Source organism: Dipodomys ordii, unplaced genomic scaffold, assembly GCF_000151885.1.
Source record: "Dipodomys ordii isolate 6190 unplaced genomic scaffold, Dord_2.0 Scaffold30, whole genome shotgun sequence".
Taxonomy (NCBI): domain Eukaryota; kingdom Metazoa; phylum Chordata; class Mammalia; order Rodentia; family Heteromyidae; genus Dipodomys; species Dipodomys ordii.
Genome location: NW_012267246.1, coordinates 14,209,650 through 14,230,037, shown reverse-complemented (window position 1 = coordinate 14,230,037; position 20,388 = coordinate 14,209,650). Strand labels below are relative to the sequence as shown.

At 35.4% G+C, this 20,388-nt stretch overlaps 1 protein-coding gene across 1 annotated transcript in view; it reads right to left on the bottom strand.

The window, feature by feature from the left end:
* The window catches only part of Naaladl2 (N-acetylated alpha-linked acidic dipeptidase-like 2), a 902,864-nt gene extending 883,214 nt beyond the window's left edge, over window positions 1-19,650 (bottom strand). Inside the window, exon 1 of the mRNA XM_013016159.1 lies at window positions 19,557-19,650. Coding sequence (XP_012871613.1) covers window positions 19,557-19,647 — 91 coding nt within the window. The 5' untranslated portion in view covers window positions 19,648-19,650. The remainder of the gene's footprint in view (window positions 1-19,556) is intronic.
* Window positions 19,651-20,388: the final 738 nt, after the last annotated feature.

The following is a 20,388-nucleotide window of genomic DNA, read 5'->3' as shown; positions in this document are numbered from 1 at the left end:
ATTCACCTCTAAGGAGGTAGCACACGTTAAGAATTAAATTTTTTTTAAAGCTACAGCAATAACTCAATTTATTATCATGTGCTTTACAAAAAATGAGTGTACTTGAAGAGACACTGAAAAATCTGGTTATGCATTTGTTGCTGTCACTATATCCCTTTAGAAATTCTATTCTGTGTTGCCTTTAGGGAAAATTAGTTATGCTTATACAAAGCTTACCAAGGGTGACATGAGGGTCAAATCCTAGTGAGTACATAAATGAAAGTAACTCATCATGATTCCCAACATGTCACACTTCAAACTAGAAACATGATAACACTTGGGAAGGGGGAACTTGTTTCCTGCCATGCTCTATATAAGAACCATGCTCATCTTCACAACACATTAATCAATCAACTCATATTATAATCTCACTTCTCAGCCTTCCTACTAACATACCAGTCAACTCAGAGTCTAATCTAAATCTCTAACAGTCTGCACAGACCTTTATTACCTGAACAATGCCTGATTTTTCACTTTATTTTTCCATGTGTCTCTTTTTCTTGTGCTCTGACATTCTTTGACTTAGCCTCAAAAATTTGAAGGGTTTTTATTTTTAATAATTTCTTTTGTGTGAATATTTGCCCCATGATCTTCATATTAGACTTCTTGCCATCTCAAACATGGCCACATTTTATCTTTCATGATTATATCCATAATAATGTACCCGTAACCCTGCTATTCACGAGGTTGCGATCTGAAACATGTATATTAAAGCCAGCCAGAGCAGACAAATCTGAGAGACTCCTATCTCGAATTAATAAACAAAAATCTTGAAGCATTCATATTTTTTTACAAAAAAAAAATCTTGAAGTAGAACTATAGTTCAAGTGGCAGAACACCATCTGTAAGTGAAAAATCCAACTGAGAGAGCATATGGACATGAGTTCAAGCCCCAGTACTGGCACAGGAACAACACACAGACACAGACACAGACACACACACACACCAAGAACATAAAGGAATTTTTGTTGTTGTTGTTGTTGGTTGTGGGGCTTAAAATCTGGGCCTGGGCACTGTCCCTCAGCTCTTCAGTTCAAGGCTAGTGTGCTATCACTTGAGCTGCAGTGTCACATCCAGTTTTCTGAGGGGTTTATTGGAAATAAGAATCACACAGACTTTCCTGCCTGAGCTGGTTTTCAACTGTGATCCTCAGATCTCAGCCTCCTGAGTAGTTAGGATTACAGGTTTTGTGAACCACTGGCGCCTGACTTGTAAAGGAATTATTGTCATTAATAAGACACATTTTGATGAATGATTTGAACACATACTAGAATTAAATGAGCTTAAGATAAAATGGGAGTGAAAGAAATAATGACAACTATTTAAAAGAGTTTTATAAAATAATAATAAAATAAAATAAAAGTTTAAGGTTATACTTGGGTAGGGAAGTAAGGCTTATAAAATTATGAATAATTTATTAAATTATGATTTAAAGGTCAATTCTAAAATTCTTTTGTAGCAAGTAATTATAAAAGGCACAACATTAGATTAAAAATGAATGCATTAAAGTAAAAAAGAGAAAAGAAAGTTATCTGTTTCTAAATTACAAATAAATTATTCATTTAAGAATGAAAACAAGGTCTGGGAAGGTGGCTCAGTGGTAGAGCGCTTGCCTTGCATGCCTGAGGCCCTGGGTTCCATTCCTCAGCACCACATAAGCAAAAAGAAAAAAGCCGGAAGTGGTGCTGTGGCTTAAGTGGTAGAGCACTAGCCTTGAGCTGAAGTGCTAAGGGACAGTTCCCAGGCCCAGAGTTCAGGCCCCAGGACCGAACCCCCCCCAAAAAAAAGAATGAAAACAAGACCAGAAATATTGAAAATAAAGTTTTAATTACATTATGATCCAAATCCTCTTACAAGTACTTAATTAAATACATGTATATTTTAAAGACCAAGGCATTGCATGTAAGAGCTCAGTTCATTCATTTTAGACTGAAGACAGGATTTGTTTTTCAGATCTACAAGAAAGGGAATTTTAAATAAGAAATCTAGCTTTGACAACCTTATAATGAAGAAAAAATTGGGATTGATTAACTTTGTGATTAAAATTTTCTATAGTTAAGGTGTTCCTTAATAAGACATACTTATCTTACCTATTCTCTTTGTATTAAGAAAAGAATAAATATATAAGGACATATATTTGCGTAAGGAACTTTGAAACCTCTTCATGCTCTTGAAGGTAATTTTTGTCTCTACTAAGCAAACAAAAAAGCTTTTTGGCTATACTGTGTCGGGAAAAATAAACTAGAAAATCTCATGCATAATTACATAAAATAACTAGATAAATTTACACTTAAAGAAATATAGCAGTTATCTCTCTCTCTCTCACTCTCTCTTTCTCTCTCTCTCTCTCTCACATACACAGAGAAGGCCATAAAAGGCCTTTTAGAGAGCATGGACTATGCACACTGGGTTCTCTGCTTTATACATTGAAAGGCAAGGGAGGGAGGGAGGGAGGAAGGGAACGAGGGCAGGAGGGAGGAAGGAAGGAAGAAAGGAAGGAAGGAAAGATTGGATGGAGAGAGGGAAGGAGGGAGGGGGAGAAAATTGAAAAAGTTATACAACTCTTCTTTACTATAATTGTCCATTTTTTTGCTCATATCCTCTGCAGCACATCATTAAGAGACTAGGAGACACAAATATATTTTTACATCATATCTTATCAGCATAAAGAAAAAGAGGTAAGGAAAAGTCAGGGTTAACCATTCCTTGCTCCAGCGAGCAGGGACAAAATGAAAATAAAAAGCATCAAAACTGATACACTGATACTGAGATAACTGCAGAAAGGAAAGATTTCAAGTAGGCTAGAGAGCAAATCCTATGAATGGATTAAACAACAATTACAGGAACTAGGGGAAAAGGAACATGATGCCCTTAATCCCACAAAACAAAACCCTATAAATCAAAAAGCTTTCAAAAATGGATTCCAAAACAGTTAGGTTGTTGCAATGTTTTATAATTTTCATAGCAACCTGACCACTCATAAAATCTTAAGCAGTTTCATCAATGTGCCATAAAATTTCTCCAAGGAAAATAATTCAACAGGTTGTTCAATTCCCAATTATCTGAGCTGATAAAAGTAGGGAGAAAAGAAAAATTTGCTTGGAAAATTGTATCAAATAATGCATACACATATTGTAAAGTCAATAAGTCTACTCATGCTGAATGCATGGAGCTTAGCCAGAAAAATGTTTATTCCTAAACGTATTTAACAATTATGTATTCTGATTTAATTACTTTAATTAAACAATAAGTACTTAAAATACACGTTTATACCAATATTGTATATAGTATTATGTAAAATATAATTTCTATATATATAAATACAAATGTACCCATAGAGGGGCTGATTATATCACTTTGTGCTCATATATAAGCTAATGTTATAAAAAAGAATGTATTCTTGGATATTGCTTATACCTTCTAGTTACTCAGGAGGCTTATACTTGGAGGATCACAGTTAAAATCCATCCATGGGCAAAGAAGTTTTTGAGATTCTATCACCAATTAGCCAAGAAAAAGTCATGCTACATGCATGTTTCAAGTGGTTGAACTCCCGCTGAACTCTAGACCTGAACAAACTTGATGTCTTGAGTTCAAGTCCTGGTATTAGCATAAATGAAAAAAAAAGTATTCTTGGCTTCAAAATCCCATCAAACACCACCAAGTCTAATTACAGAAGATCCTCTTTATCATCTCAAAGAGGTATTCAGATAAAGCTAAATTATAATGAATTTACTATTTCAGAGAGTAAACACCTACTGTTTTCTTATAAGAAAAAAGACAATTTAAATTATGCAAACTTTCTTCCTTAAATTTAACTAAAATCTCTTGACTTGCTGCAACCATCTGTTAGTCGTATACTAACCCCTTAAAATTTTACTTAAAAAGTCTAATCCCTACTCTATTTCATATCTTTATCACTTTAAGTAGAGATGTCGTCAGTTATGGCCTTATCCATGGAAAGAAAATGTTTTTATAATTCAGAGTAGAAATGATTGTCATATAAACTCTAAAAAATCAAATCTGTTTTTCTTATGGGAAAACTTGCTTTGAACTCTAAGTCTCATTCTTGTCTGGCCAGTACTCCAGCACAGCACGTAATGATGCCAAAATATATGTAAATTCAAAACATCATAGTAATCCCCCTGGAATAATTAATATACACCAAAATTCATGGGAAAGTATAACAGACTGTACTCAGGCCAGGATCCCTGGGAGGAGAGAAAGCTGAGCACAGAAGCTGAATGAAGGGAATGTGGTCCATAGGCATATATCAGAGTAGAACAATAAAATCTCCTCTTAATAAGGGGACAGTAAGGATAAGGGAGAGTGATATAGAGGTGAAGTGGATGTTAGGAATGAACTGGACAACTTGAAGTGAAGGGGAGGTTGGGAGGGAAAAACCTGGGAGAAAATGAGGTAAGGGGTGATACTGTTCAAAAGAAATGCACTTATTACCTGACTTTTGTAACTGTAACCCCTCTGTACATCACCTTTACAATAAAACCCATCATACATCCATGCATGGAAATGTTACAATGAATCCCCTTTGTACGATTAATAAATGCTAATGAAAATTTAAAAGATGAAAACACTAGTTGAGCACTCATGGCTCTTACCTGTAATCCCTCAGTTGGCTGAGATCTGGGGATTAAGGTTAAAATCCAATCTGAACAGGAATGTCCATGAGACTCATCCCCAATTAACCACCAAAACTCTGAAAGTGGATCTGTGGCTCAAGTGATACAGCACCAGCCTTGGGTGAGATAGTTCAAATGAGGGCTGGGAAGGTGGCTCAGTGGTAGAGCTCTTGCCTTGCATGCATGAGGCCCTGGGTACGATTCCTCAACACCACATAAGCAGGGCAAAAAAATCCGGAAGTGGTGCTGTGGCTCAAGTGGTAGAGTACTAGCCTTGAGCTGAAGAGCTGAGGGACAATGCCCAGGCCCAGAATTTAGGCCCACGACCGGACCCAAAAAAAAAAAAAAAAGAATTTGCCTTGAGTTCAAGGTTGAGTACTGGCCCACGAAAGAAGGAAAGAGAGAGAGAGAAAGAGAGAGAGAGAGAGAGAGAGAGGAAGAGAGAGGAAGAAAGAAAGAAAGAAAGCTACTTTTAAAATATATTCCACTTTAGAGAAGTCTTTCTTTAAGTCTTTAGCCCATTTATTAATCAGACAGTTGTTGTTGTTGGGGGATTTAATTTTTTGAGTTCCAAGTATATTTTAGATATGAGACCCTTGTCTATTGTATGGCTAGTGAAGATCTTCCTCCAATCCATGGACTTTCTATTGATCTTGCTTGCTATGTCCTTTGCCATGCAGAAGCTCTGCAGCTTCATGCAATCCCATTTGTCCAACCTTTCTTTGATTTGTTGTGTTTCTAGACTAAAGACTTAAAGAGAGACTTCTCTGAATAGAAAACAAGAATGGCCAATAGACGCACGAAGAAATGACTCAACTTCTTTAGCCATAAAGAAATGCAAATCAAACAACATTGAGATTCCACCTCACCTCAGTTAAAATGGCTATAATCAAGAAATCTAATAACAGATGGTGGAAGAGATGTGGCCAAAAGGGAACCCTACTGTATTGCTGTTAGAAATGTGAACTTGTTCAACCACTGTGGAAAGCAGTATGGGGATTCCTTAAAAGACTCCACATAGAGCTCCCCTATGACCCAGCAATCTCACTCTTAGGCATTTACCCAAATGATCACAAACAAGGCCATACTAAAGCTACCAGCACAACTATGTTTATTGCAGCATTATTTACCATAGCTAAGATATGGAACCAACCCAGATGCCCCTCAGTAGATGAATGGATCAAGGTATATATTCTTAAACGCCTGGTTGTGCACTCTCTGCAGTGCCACCTGTCAGTTAGGGAGGTAGAGCCAGCAACCCAGCCACTGCTTTCTCCTCTTTTATGGAAGTGTTTCAGCTTGGCATGTGAAGTACTCACACAGATATTCAGTCCTCCCCTTGGAGCAAATTCATGAAGAGAATCTGATACTTTCCACAATCTCTCTTGACTATTTTTTGAATGGATGTTAAGACTGTTCCTCCAAAGGTTCATGTGTAAATATTCTGAGTTCTGCTTGGTGCTTTTGCAGGTGGTTGGAAACCTAAGAAATAAGGCCTAGTTGGAGAGCTTGTGAGAATTGTGAAGCATTGTTCTCTCTTTTGTGTCTTTCCTGTGTGTGAAGGTAGGCAACTTCCTCTAACTTCCACCCACCCCCCCCATAGTGAACTGCCCCATTGTCTCCCTCCCAAAAGACTTCTCTCCTTATCAGATGATTATCTCAAGTATTTCCTTAGTAATGGAAACCTGACTAATACAATAGGCAAATGAACGAATGAAGAATACTAAAAATGGTACATTTAAATTTCAGTATAAATCTCAGTAAAATGCTCTCAATTTTAGTTTTCATTTGTTGAAGGGATAACTGAAGAAGCTTATTGTTATTTAAGGACGGCATGATTATGTGAGCCAGACAGACTTGGGTTTGAATCCTGATTCTGCCTTGTTCCTACAAAATTCTGAGCAAGTCACTTAACTGCAGCAGTAGAGGACCATTCTCCTGTAATGGATGTGGATCTTACATGTAGCTGAACTGATTCTAGGAACACCCGTCACCTCCTTAATAAAAGTGAAGCAAATAATATCTATTCTTATTAACATTCATATTAATATTTTTATTCACATCACAGTCTTTCATCATTGCTATCATACATTGGCTTAATCAAAAACAAAAAATGTGAAATTTTGAATTTATTACCATAATCTTCACTGCACTGGACAAGTTTTCAAGCACCTTAAAGCACAATGTGGGCGTGGTGGCACACACCTACTCTCCCGTCTACAGGCAGGCTGAGGGGATTGAGCCTGAGGCCAGCTTTTCCTTCTCAAAAGGAAAAGGAACAAGGTTGGGTGGGAGGAGGAGCAAGCAGGTGAAAAAAAGAGGAGAGGTGAAGAAGTAGGAGGAAAAAGAAAAAGAGGAGGAGGAAGACCAGGTTAAAGAAGTAACTTAATAGAAGAAGGGGAAGGGGAGGAGAAGAAGAAGGAGGAGGAGAAAAAGAAGGAGGAAAGTTTAAATTATATAACTGTAAAAAGATTTCCTTCTTGGTCTTATCCTTTTATCCTCAAAAGTATCATCAGAAAATATCATTTATTTAGAACAAGTCTCTAATTTCTTACCTCAAAGGAGAGCTTCCAGATTGCTGAAGAATCATTGTGTCCTAACATTTAAATTTTTCACATACAACAACAAAATATTGCTTGTTATATATATCCAATCTTTGGTTTCTCTGGAACTCTTTATGGCAAAATTTGTCTGGCTGCAGAACAAGAAGGAAACAACATTCTGATGCCAGATATTGAAGATCAATAGCTATTTCCCTAAGTTTATAGCACAATTAAAATGTGTAACAGGAATAAATTTCCCTTCAAACCCTAAGGCTAGCCCAGAATTATTGACTAAGTCAAAGTTACGTGGTGTAACATTTTTATTATGTTTATGGATAATATGAAGGTGTTTATGGCTCATACATATAATTTGTTAAGAACACTGAAGAGGAAATATCTTTCTCATTAGGAAGACATCAATTGTTTCAAAATTTCTAAAGAGGTAAATCTGTGCTTCATAGCACCAGTTTGTATTATGTAGATTACCAGTCTGTGTTTGTATTTTACCTAAAGCTTCAAACTGAAGGCTAATGGTTAAAAACATTCTTGAATTTAGTAGAACCCATTTGAACTACTCTACAAATTTGTCCCTGTCAACAATAATTCTATGAATGTATGTATAACGGGCATGTCAGAAGTTCATGAGGGAGCTAGGACAAGAAAAATTATGATGCATTCAAAGAGAAAAATAGTGTTTCTAGTATGTGAAAATCAAAGAAATTTTATAAAATTCATTATTCACAGAAAAATAGATACTGAGTGATGGAATGGACTGCTGAGAATATTATTCTTTTCTGTAATAAAATCAGATAATCAGAAATCTTCCCAAATGGATCTAAAAAGCAAATGCTTGAAAGACTCTAATTGGTTATAACAGTTTTCTAATAATAACTTTTAAACATTGTACACTTGGAAACTATAGTGGTAAATGGAGTCAAATGTATCTTGGTTTTTTATTCTAATTCCTCCCCTTACTGGCATTTAGTTTTAATTACATTGCTTGCTTCTTTCATTATCATTAACCATGACACTGGTATAAACCTTGTCATTAATCGCTAATTATCATGGGTTTTAAAGCCTTTCATTGGCCATGATCTGGTGGTTCAAGCTAATCCTAGCTACTCAGGAGGCTGAGATATGAGGACTGTGGTTTAAAGGTACTCTAGACAAAAAAGTCCATGAGACTCTTTTCTCCAGTTAACCAGCAAAAGAGAAGTACAGTTGCGGCTCACATAGTAGAGCACCAGCATGAGTAAAAGACTTAAGGAACAGTGCCCAGCCAAGTTCAAGCCACAGTTACCATCTCAAAAATAAACATTTGAGTGCATAAACATTGATTCCAAACTTATTTCCCTTCATTAGTCATTAGTTATGGATCCCATAGGCCTGTCACATTCATGGCGTTTGGATAGTATACACATGACATTTTTCTTATGTTAAAGAGATGGGAAGGTACCATATAAAAAAAGTTACATACTATGAAACCCAGTGTTGCATTGTTGTCCAAGAAGTTAGGTGTACTCATTTCATGTACTGTTCTGGATAAAATTCAGGATACCTCTAGCTAAATATGCAGGAGAACCATTAATACACAAGCACACAAGCACATGAGTAGGCATGCGTGTGTGTGCACGCGCGCGCGCGCACACACACACACACACTTCTACAGAGAGTATCTGTGTAAAATAGATCAATCATCTACAATTTTTTCCACTTTCCCTCATTCCCTCACAGAGTCTCTTGGCTAACTTCATTACAATTGCTACTGCTGGCCAATTCTTTCATTTAGTTTTTATGGAATCAATACCCTACAATGAACCTCCTATGTGGCTATGAATAAATTCATCATTATTTCAATGACACAGGCTACTTGACAGGAGCTCCATCATCTATTCTTTTTTTAACTCCACAGATTTACATTGCACTCACTCTTCTTCCCTGTAGAAAGAGTAAGAAAGCTTCTCCTATTTTTTTTAAAGTTAAGTTTGTACTGAGTATATAGCTCAGTCACATAGTGATTTATCTAGTATGTATAAGACACTGAGTTTGATTCCCAGCACTAAAAGATGGAATCAGATTAAGTCAAATCAAATAATATGAAGTAAAGTGAAGTTGCTTCATTCACTCCTTGATTTCAAGGGAATTTTTTTGTTTGTGAAAAGAACAACTTAAGTTTATTTCAAAGAACTTTTATAGATATTAACTTACATGCTCAGCCAACCATCAAAACCTAGTGTTTTAGCATCATGTTTGAATCCCTGCCAATAATTAGCCTCTGCTGGTCTTCCATTGAATTGTCTTTATAAACCTAGCATCCCTTGTGCTTTATTTTCCCCTTGCTTTTTCATATTTAAGAGTCTCTGAGAACTCATCTTAGGAACTCCAGCCTGAATCCCTGCACCAGACAGCTAAAGTAAATAAGAAACAAATTCGCTAATATTGAATTACAAAGCACTAATTACAATCTTCAGTCTCTTAGAATAAAAAGACTCTATCACCTATGAATATTGTAGGAAAAGGCCTTTCAGTTTTAAAACAGTGTTTATTTGCCAATGTTTTTTTGTTTAGTTAAGACTCACATGCTATTTGTTTTTGTACTAATCATGTTAAGTACCGCTACTTTATGCTCAACTAATTTTCATGTTTGAATAAATGAAAATTGCATACACACATAGGAATAATAATATGCATTTTATGTTTGCTCTTTCTAAGCATCTTAAATTCATACTTGTTGAAAACATAGCTAAATGCTTTAGTCCTTGGCAAAAAGAATAAAGTAATCAGCATGCTAGTGATGGTCCTTCATCACAGAAGGAGAACATATTAACGCAGAGAAATCTGCAATGACAAAATGGGCAAAAAGAAGGAAAATGTCCCAGAATGAGACAAAGAATGACAATCACTTAAGATAGAGAGTCACTGCTTTAGCTTTGGAAGTTAGACCATTTATCATTGAAATATTTCTTCTGATAATTGAGTGACAGAAACAAACAAAAGGACACAACCAATACACTGAAGGGATTCACAAGTTATGTTTATTGGGAGAAGAGAGAATACTTGTTTTTGTGAGACTCAATTTATAGTGCAATTCTGTCTTAAATTACTACTCAGTTTTCTGGTTCTTTCCACAGTCTATATAACTAGCAACTTAGATAAATGCAAAATTTATATGGATATTATTGAACATTCTACTATCCATATTACTGCAGAATGTGTTACTAAATCATATAACACTATTTTATACATTTATACATAACATTAGTAATTACTAGTTTCTAGAAATATAAGCAATAGCATATGTTTTCTAATGTAGGAAAAAATGCTGCCCAAAAGAAACCCATATGGGCGAAATGATAAACTGGAAAAGACATAAATGTAATCCTTAAAATATATAAAATAAAAGAATGAGCAACATACTATTTTTAGTTAAATTTCTTCTTTTCATTCCCCAAATTCTTTTTTTCTTTTGTCTTTTTTATTGTGAAAATACCATATAGAGGGGTTCCAATTAAATGAAAAGGTAATGAGTACATTTCTTATCAAGCATTGTTGCCTCCTCCTTTGTTTCCCCTTCCCATCCCTTTTCCCCCTGGCCCACCATGCACCAAAGCTGTAAAGTTCGTTTTTCGACATAACTTCTTGTACATCTCATTGTTGCAATGGGTCCACCTGTATCCCTACTTAAACAATTTGTGTTTTTCCTTCCCCTCCCCAAATTATACCAGCATCAAATACAGTGAAAACAGGATTATACTGTGGGTAATTACCTATATGGAAAATACAAAGTTTGAAGCGATAGCATTAGCTCTTTGTGTTTGAATGTCATAAATTACATAAATGAATGGCTTCATCATCAGTATCAGTTTGCTCATCTTTATATCTTATTCTCCCTTCAACCACATCCCAAATATCAGAGATAGAGAATGTATGAAGGTTTTCATTGGCCAAAATTAATGAGCACCAGCTACAAAATATAGAATGTACAACAAAGACTCTGGGACAAAGACTTCAGTAATATAATATTTTAAATAATATATCTTTGTTATAAAATTTCAATAGTATGAATATTTAAATAATTAAAATACATAGGTCTTAAAAAAAGTTTCAAAAATTATTTTTTTTTCTTTCAGTTAGAAGATTCTGAGGATCAAACCAATACTGCTTTCTGGCTAGGTAAATGTCTACCACAGAACAACATAGCCAGCCAAAGTCTGCCTTCCTTAGTTCCTTCCTTCCTTCCTTCCTTCCTTCCTTCCTTCCTTCCTTCCTTCCTTCCTTCCTTCCTTCCTCCCTTCATCCTTTTCCCTTTCCATTTTTTGGGGGTACAAGTAGTACTGTGGTACAAACTCAGGGTCTCTGCTTACTCATTTGTTTGCTCAATGGTCACTATACCACATGATTCATGCTTCCAACCTTGCCTTTTCTGGTTATTTTGGTGACTGAATCTTACAGACTTCTCTGCCTAGACTAACTTCAGATTATAACTCTAGATCTCAGCCACCTGGTTTGTCTGTAATATTTAATTATTTTATCTTCTCTTCTTACTCCCACTTTTATTTTATGCTTTATTATTTTTCTACATATGTGTTATAGAAAATCCTTGTTGGATAGTGCACAACAGAAAATCATCCAGTTAAAGATTTTGAGGTTAATTAAATAATATTATTTCCCTTTTTCCTATTACTTTCTGAACTTCACTTCTCAGTGTTGTCTAACAAACTTTTCTAATAAGAACTGCGTCATGTATGCATATAATTCTAATTTTTATCACCATATCCAATCAATAAATACAAGCATCTCTCTAATAACTGGTATATTTTTAAACTGTTTGAACACTTGTTAATCTTGACTGCTAGGGACTTTAAAAATAGACTTGTGACCAGTAGAGGTAACTCAGGATATTTTGACACTCCTTTTTTAATGCCAATTTTTATTGTCATTATAATGTTAGCCATATTTTCTACTAAGTTTTCTTATTTGTAGTCTATTGCAATGTAAAATTGCTTTGCAAAATCCTCTGTTTTGTTTTCAATGACAGAAGAAAATGTAGACTTTCCATCTGAAGTGCTTTTGGCATGGAAAAACTTCTTCCTTTTGGCTACTTACTCGAATTCACAATGTTGCCAAAGTCTATTGAAACCATCCTTCTTCTTTGAAACGATTGTTAGATGAATCTGTAATTTCTTAGCAACCTATATGTAGTTATAAAAGTACCAAAAATAAGCAGGAAAGGAAGTAATCCCACTTTTTGTGGAAGATTGGATTTCTGCATGTGAGATACTGAGCAATTTGATGTGAGGGAAAATTGTTCAAGACTTACCAGTAACTTAATGGAACATGATACCTGTCTCTGATTTCATTAGAAGTACATGAAGAAAGTGGAAAATAAATACAATGAACCTTTGGTCCTTGCTGCTTCTTCTGTTCTGTTTTCAAAGGAAGTCATGTTAGAGAAAACAAGGGCATTACAGAGCTTCAGTAGACCTCGAGATGAAATCATTTTTTAATCAACCATTCAACTGGGTCCCAAGTCACCAGCAAAGCCCAAGGTCTTGTTTTAACAGGTCCACAAGCACAACTTTTGCCTTCTGTGATGCCGTACATTAAATTGGGTAGTTGATTTTTTTTCAAGGCATTTCCTTTTTGGATTTTTCAGTAGAAAGGATTTTATATCTGTCAAAGTCACACTCATTTTGGGGAACATAGTATCCAACCTGCATTCCACTGATCACAGGTTTAAAGAGGAGAAGTAGATTGCTTTTCAGTATAAATTACTGAAAGCATTTATGAAAAGCACCTTCTGAAGTGTTCAGTTGTAGAGAGGTTAGACACATCTATCAGCAGAGCAACAAAACAGCCCTGTCAAATCCAGCTGTGTGCACGCACTTTCCTGAGGAGAGATTAGAAACTCAAGGGATCAAGTGAAGCTTAATGTCCTTTATGTATTTTTATCCTAATGACATTTTCTTTGCAAACTTGTCAGCTGCCTATTTTTCTTTTACTTATGTATCAAGTGTGATGCTTTCTAATAATAAGTACATGCCTTGGTTAATAATCCTCTCCCAAATAAACGGCGATTAAAGAAAAAAAAACATTGGCTTACTGATGTACTCAATTATTTAAATCTATATAACCTCTCTTCTCAAATCCACAGAATAGCTTACAATGTAATAATTATATGGTGTTTTACCCATATAATCATCAGATGATTACTGAAGCCTTTGTTCATTCCTATAAGAAAAAGGAATAAGATCCAAAGACAGATCCAATCTTTTAAATACATAGAAATATTTTAATTGCATTATTAATAACAATGTTTAAGTGATCACAGCATTTTTTAGGTGTGCTTCATCTTTTCATAATTTTATAGTGATTTTAAGTGAAACAATACTCCCCTTTGAAACACTTTCAGTGCAATAAACCAGTATTTAAATCAAAGGGGATTAAAGCATGCCTTTCAGAATATGTGAAAGTCCAAGAACAAACTGTATATTTCAAAGTGATTGAGTATTGGCTTTTCCCCAGCAGCAAGTTTTAACTAAGTACCAGGCAAGTACAGCTTTATCTCATATTCTGTTTAATACACTGCTTGTCATTCTGTTTCTAATAAAGCAGAGGACCTATTTCCATTGAAAAGGAAAAGGAACACAAAAAGCACTTCTTAGCTCAGTTTTGTTGAGCTCATTAGCTATTTCTCACCTTTCACTTCAAATTTCATCTCCTGATCTGTTTTCCCTGCACCTGAGAAAAGCCAAGGTCTCCTGTACCTTTGTGTAACTCAGATTCACCTGAGATTTCATGCCTTGGTATTCGTAGCAATCCTAATCACTCCAAAAACACTGGATTTTGTTCATAGGTTATAAGACCTCTATTTACCTCTCCAGCAAAGCTTCTGGAAATTTCTCTGAAAAGTGCCTCAGGTCTCCAGGGCTCAAAATCTAATACTAAGGAGCAGTAGAAGACAGAGATGTTATTCCAGAGCGGTTTACACTTGTGTTAATTCAAAAACTGTTGCTAAAGTTCTATAAGTTGCAAAGGCAGAGAAACTAGTAAGTCCCCTTTGAAAGATTTCAGGGCACTCACAAGCATGGTTTACAATGATGAATGCAGAGGTATTTTTCCCACCACAGAAGGTAAACATGCACCTCAAACCAGTATAACAGGTTAGAGTCTCTCTCCAGTACTGCTCCCCTCAGGCTGTAACTTAGAAGCACAGACACTAAGGCACCTTCCTGCCTAGATTATTTTTATTTCTACGAACAAAAACCAAAAATTCATATTCCCTTAAAAAATTATCAAGGGAGTTCCTCCACAGACTTTCAACTGATGTCTGTCTTCTGGTTATAATTAAAGGTAAGTAAATGTTTTATAAAACTAATGTAATTTTTAATGCAGTCAAGAGAAGAACTGGGGCCTGGATAGACCTACAACAGCCTCACTGAAAATTAGCCAATACTTTCAAGGTTACAATTGCAGAAACTAAACAGTGTCAGGAAAGAAGGCATGTGTTACACTGGTTTTTCCCTTATGAAAACAGAAAGCAAATGCCTCTTAAAAAATAGTATGCCAAATTCACCCATGAAATTACCTAACTGGCTCTGGCCAGGTAGGGTGGAGACCTGGATTCTGGCAATTGCTTCTGTGAAACCAAGGGAGATATTCTTAACTTTGTACAATGTGTTTGCTACTGAGCAAAGCCAAACATGGACTCTAGACTCCTTATGCCTTTTTCTAGCTAGAATGTGTTAATATTCTACTATACTTTTTCCTTCTTGTGACACCCCATTCAGGGAAGAAGTCTGGGAAAGTAGCTTAGTGGTAAGTGCTTGCAATGCATCCATGAGGCCTTGGATTCAATTCCTCAGCACCACATAAGCAGAAAACCCGGAAGTGGCACTGTGGCTCAAGTGGTAGAGTGCTAGCCTTAAGCTGAAGAGCTGAGGGACAGCACCCAGGCCGAGTTCAGTCCCATGAGCAACAAATAAAAATTAAAAAAAAAGAACAGGGAAGAAATAAGGTATGCAAAAGAGAAAATCTGTAATGGACAGTGGTGAAAGCCACCAACACAACTGCTATCAGCCTATGGAACTAGTCAATGTAGATGCTGAATAGAACCAAGAAAACAACCTCACTCTGATTCAAGAAAATCTTCCCTTACAAGGTTGCTCCAGCTTGTAAATATTTAGAAATACGTGTTGTTCTATAAACATCAAATAAAATTACTATATACTCTTATTTACCAAGAAATGAATAGCCTTGAACATTTTAGATCAAGGATGAAAGGAAGAAAGAAAACCACAAAGTTCATAGAAACTGTGTTTCTGAAGAATGAGTTCCTGAGGTAGGAAAGACTTAGTTGCTTGCTAGTCATAAATTATTTTTCTCTTTCACAATTCTAAGAACATTCCTCTCTGTTACAAAGATACCAGGAAGAATCGAAAATGCTTATCATCCTGGCAGAAAAGAGATAAAAATCCTTTATGTGCCCAACTGTGGCCTAAGAAAAGCATGTTCTAGTAAGTTTGTTGTCTGCAAAGGATGAAATGGTCTCCCTTTCATCAGTCAAGCCATGGCCTTCTCTACTATAACCAAATGGTAGGGCACCAAGAGTTTACAAGTTATACAAAGAGATAATTCTTCCTCTCCTCAGCAAATAATGCATAGATGGTACTTATCCCTATTCCCTATGTCATATTATTTATCTTTGATTCATATTTTCAAAGATTAGGAAAAGTTATTTGCATTCTATCCTATGCTCCAGAATTTATTTTATAATTGTGAGACTTTTATAAGCTTGCATGTATAATATATTAAATTCTCTATGAGGTTACTTTTACATGGAAACTGAGAGAACTTGCTTTTTCCTATTTATTTATTTATGCATTTATATATGGAGAAATATTTATTTATTTATATAAATATTTATTTATTTACATAAATATTTATTTATTTACTAGTCCAGGGGCCTGGGTGCAGTCCCTGAGCTTTTGTGCATAAGTCTAGCACTCTATCACTGAACCACAACTCTACTTCTGGCTTTTTGGTAGTTAACTAGAGATGAGAGTCTCATAGACTTTTCTGCCCAAGCCTGCTTTGAACCAAGATCCTCAGATCTCAACCTCCTGGAGTAGCTAGGATTCTAAGAGTGGGCTACCATCGCCCAGTAAGAGCTTGCTTTCGACATTTGAAAAGATAATTGAGATATGTTCACATCAAGTTGAAGATAACCTTAGTTCAACTTCACTTTCACTGGGGGAAAAAATTAGATCTCAAAGACAGCTGTGTCTTCACATGGCACAAAGCAGATGGGCAAGAGAGAGCAACCCAACTCCCAATAGCCCTTTTCATGAGTCCATTTAAAGCTCATGAGCTAAATACCTCTCTAGAAGCTCTACCTTCCAGGCCCACTGAAGTGTTTTCAACAAATAAATTTGTGAGCCACACATTCAACACCCTCTAAATGCCAACCAGAGTGAATTTAAATAGCATCTATGCGTAACATTAGAAAATCAGTATTCAAAGCACACAATGGAATTCCTGTGATACTCTTGATGATATTCAAACAAAAATACAATATCTTCATTGCCAAATCACTCGACAGTCAACGATATATTTAACATATAAAACAGAACATGTGTCTTACTGTAATTTTGACCAAAGGATATTCACTTGAACAGTCTTAATGACCAATCTTCAGATAATTTCCTTTTTTTTCTTTTTACAAAAAATAGTTACATCACTGGTGAAACTAAAGATTTCAAGACCTTTTGATTGACTGATCATTTTGAAACTCAGGCTCAGATACAGGACAGAATATTCTGCGGACAGCCCAGTAGTGTTTGGGTACTCTCAAAAGGAAAAGTCCAGGATATTTGATTTGTTTTATAATTTAGTAACAAAACATATCAAATTATCTTACATTCACACATACAAATACAGCTGCAAATTATCCCCATTATATTTAATTCCATTATGATTTAAAGAAATATTAAACAAAATTTAAAATCAACAATTGAAGTGCCTTCAACTTCATTTGACTCACAGGTTCTATTAAGAATCTTACTGCAAATTCATCTGGAATGGAGGTCAGCTCTGAACTATTTGTGGATCTACCTAGGATGTATCTCAACTCAGAAAAGATCAGGAAAGAAAATGAACTCCTTATTGAAAAATGTTTTCAGATTATTGGGCAATTCAGCTCAGAATGAACGTTTAGAAGATACTATAACTAAATGAAAGATACACATTTCTTAATATTTGAATAATATATTTTGGAGGAATACTCAATATATCTATCAGAATCTATTATTTTAAATCCACAACAAGCTGTAGACTGGCCTGTAATCCTAGGTACTCAGGAGGCTGAGATCTTAGGATCACTGCTCAAAGCCAGCCCAGGCAGGAAAGTCCATGAGACTTTTATCTCCAATAAACCAGAAAACAGGAAGTGTCGCTGTGGCTCAAGTGGTAGAGTATTAACCTTGAGCTGAAGAGCTGAGGGATAGCACCCAGGCCCAGAATTCAAGCCCTTTGACCGACCAAAAAAAATTGTTTTAAATTAAATCTGTTCATGCCTTTCTGATATATGCTAATAATTCTGTGTATAACTGTTTTTTATACATAGGTATGAGTAGGAGATAGAGCTGTCTTTACCCAGTATAGCATATTACCTGAAGTGTAATATGCATAAAATTGCCCAAATGAGAAAATAAGAATGGCAAGTAAAGAGGAAATGTATCTATGTAATACTTCGCTTTATTTCAGTCCATAAACACAGATGTGTAACGGGACATGTTAATCACAATATTAGCAAACAATCACATATCTTTCATACAAATCTATCATCATGTATGCAATTCTAACAACCTACATATTTCTCACATGCTTTGCCCAGGAAAAACTACTAGAGATAATTAAGATATATTGCAATTGAGCATGCTATCATTTGGTTCATAAGACACAAATTATTCTCAGAATTATGATAAGTAAGTCTTTTATTTTCTGGTTTTAATTTTTTCTTTCCTTTTTTACATGGATGAACTTTAAATATATGTACACATGTACGTATATTGTACTCATATGTGTACATATATTTATATGTATACATATATGTATATATAGACACAGCCATATAACTGAACAGTTTATGAACACAATGCATCTCGATCAGTGTTACCTCTTTTAGGGTTTTTCTTTCATAAAAAATTATTAAATGAATTTTAAAAATATTTTATATCATATTTTAAAAAGATGTAAGAAACATACAGGAATAAAAATAAGACTCTTAAAACAGTGCTGTGAAGATTAAGGAAAGAAATAGAAATATCAAGAGGATGAAATACTTTAGGGACCATGACATATGTCTATAGATGGCTACTCACATGTGTCAGGTTTTTAAAGTGTGATTGTATTTTTAATTTTGAATTGAATGGGAAACTGGGCCATTTCTTTGTGGTACACTATAATTCATGAGAACACAATGTCGTAATTATGAGGTATATATCTTCCTCATTACCAAGCACATTTAAAAATGGCCTTGATCCCAATTTTTATTTATAAAGGATATAAATAGTTCATAAGAGTTCTGACTTCTGGAAATTATGGCCATAGCTAAGCATTGCCCCATTTTCTATTTTTCTTTCTTTAAGAAAGAAATGTCGTCACTCATCAACAGGGAACTTTGTATTTTTTTTCCAAACAACAAGCTGAAATGTGGATGCCTAGGGAGGCCAGTGTCAACAAACTAGTCCCTTCAAAGGACAAAGGTACCTGGTGAAGTGGGATCTGTAAAAGAAACCACACCACCTCAACTAAGAAGTTCCCCAGCCTGTGCTCTCTCTACCCTTCAATGTGTAGTGATATTAATCACAGGCATAATTAGCTTGTAAAGCCCAGAGATAGCAACACTTATTTACAAATATAAATTTCACAGCTAGAGCCCCCCAAAAAGTCAGTATTAAAGCAACAATGGAAAACGTCCAACATGGGAAATCCACGGACAGTTGATTGCACCATCTCCCCAGCATTACTTTGGAGGGCAAAAGGTTTAATTCTACTTTCTGCCACATTTGTGATTCTGTTGGTTGGGTTATTTTTTAAGACAAGCTGTTTTTTCTAGATCAAGAATTCCAACCTCTTTTCCACTCCTCAGAGAACACCTAAAAATAGTGGCAGGGCACATGCACGTGAATAGTATGTACCCACGCAGAAACGCAGATGGGCTCTCTCTCTCTCTCTCTCTCTCTCTCTCTCTCACACACACACACACACACACAGAATTACAACAGTGCTTTAATTTCTGATTGTGAACATTTCAGAGACTGTTGGTGCTTACCTTGTAAAGATGTGTTAGGTGAACTGGCTTCATTCTCTCCCATCTTATTATTTCTTTGTAAACGAAGCCCAGCAGTGTCGGGTTGTGTCATTTACCCTGCAAGCTTTGTGACCTTCTGACTTTCTACTGTAGTACTGAAACAGTACACTGCCTGCTCTCTTCTGTGAATAATTACCATTCTGCTTCCTGAGTTACCTGGGCTGCAGGACCTGTTTTACTATGAAGTGAGATCACATCCTTGGATCCAGTGTCCTGCTCTTAATGTGAGCCTCCACAATATGGCTTTGTTTCAGTTTTGATATTAACTTTTAACTCTGTACTTTTTCACTTCAGTCCAGAAACACTATTTGCATGTTTCCATGAAACAAATTCTGTGTTAACAACGTGCCATGGTTCAGAGCCACAGTTCTTTTTACTATTTTTATTTCAATTTTTTGTTCTCAATCTACTTTTCTTAAAGAAATAAATTAAATTTGAATAAATTATGCAGGATCCATGATTGTTTTTTTAATATAGGAAAGGAGGAACAGCCAAAGAGTCTGTTGTGTGCAGTGGTATAAAGACAGACATTGGAGTGTCTATTTATTTCTCTGTGACTATAAAAGATGCATTGTATTCATAAACTGACATGTTAACTTGGAACTTCTTTGTACAAACTACTGAAAGATTATAAGAGAATAAACTCTAAAGAAGGAATAGAACATTCTTGAGATTCCATTTTTAAGCTAAAAGGTAGAATAATATATATTGCAGAAGATTAACATTGAAAACAAAACCAATAATGTATAACTGTGCTAAATATTGTGAATAATAGATAGTGAACATAAAATTG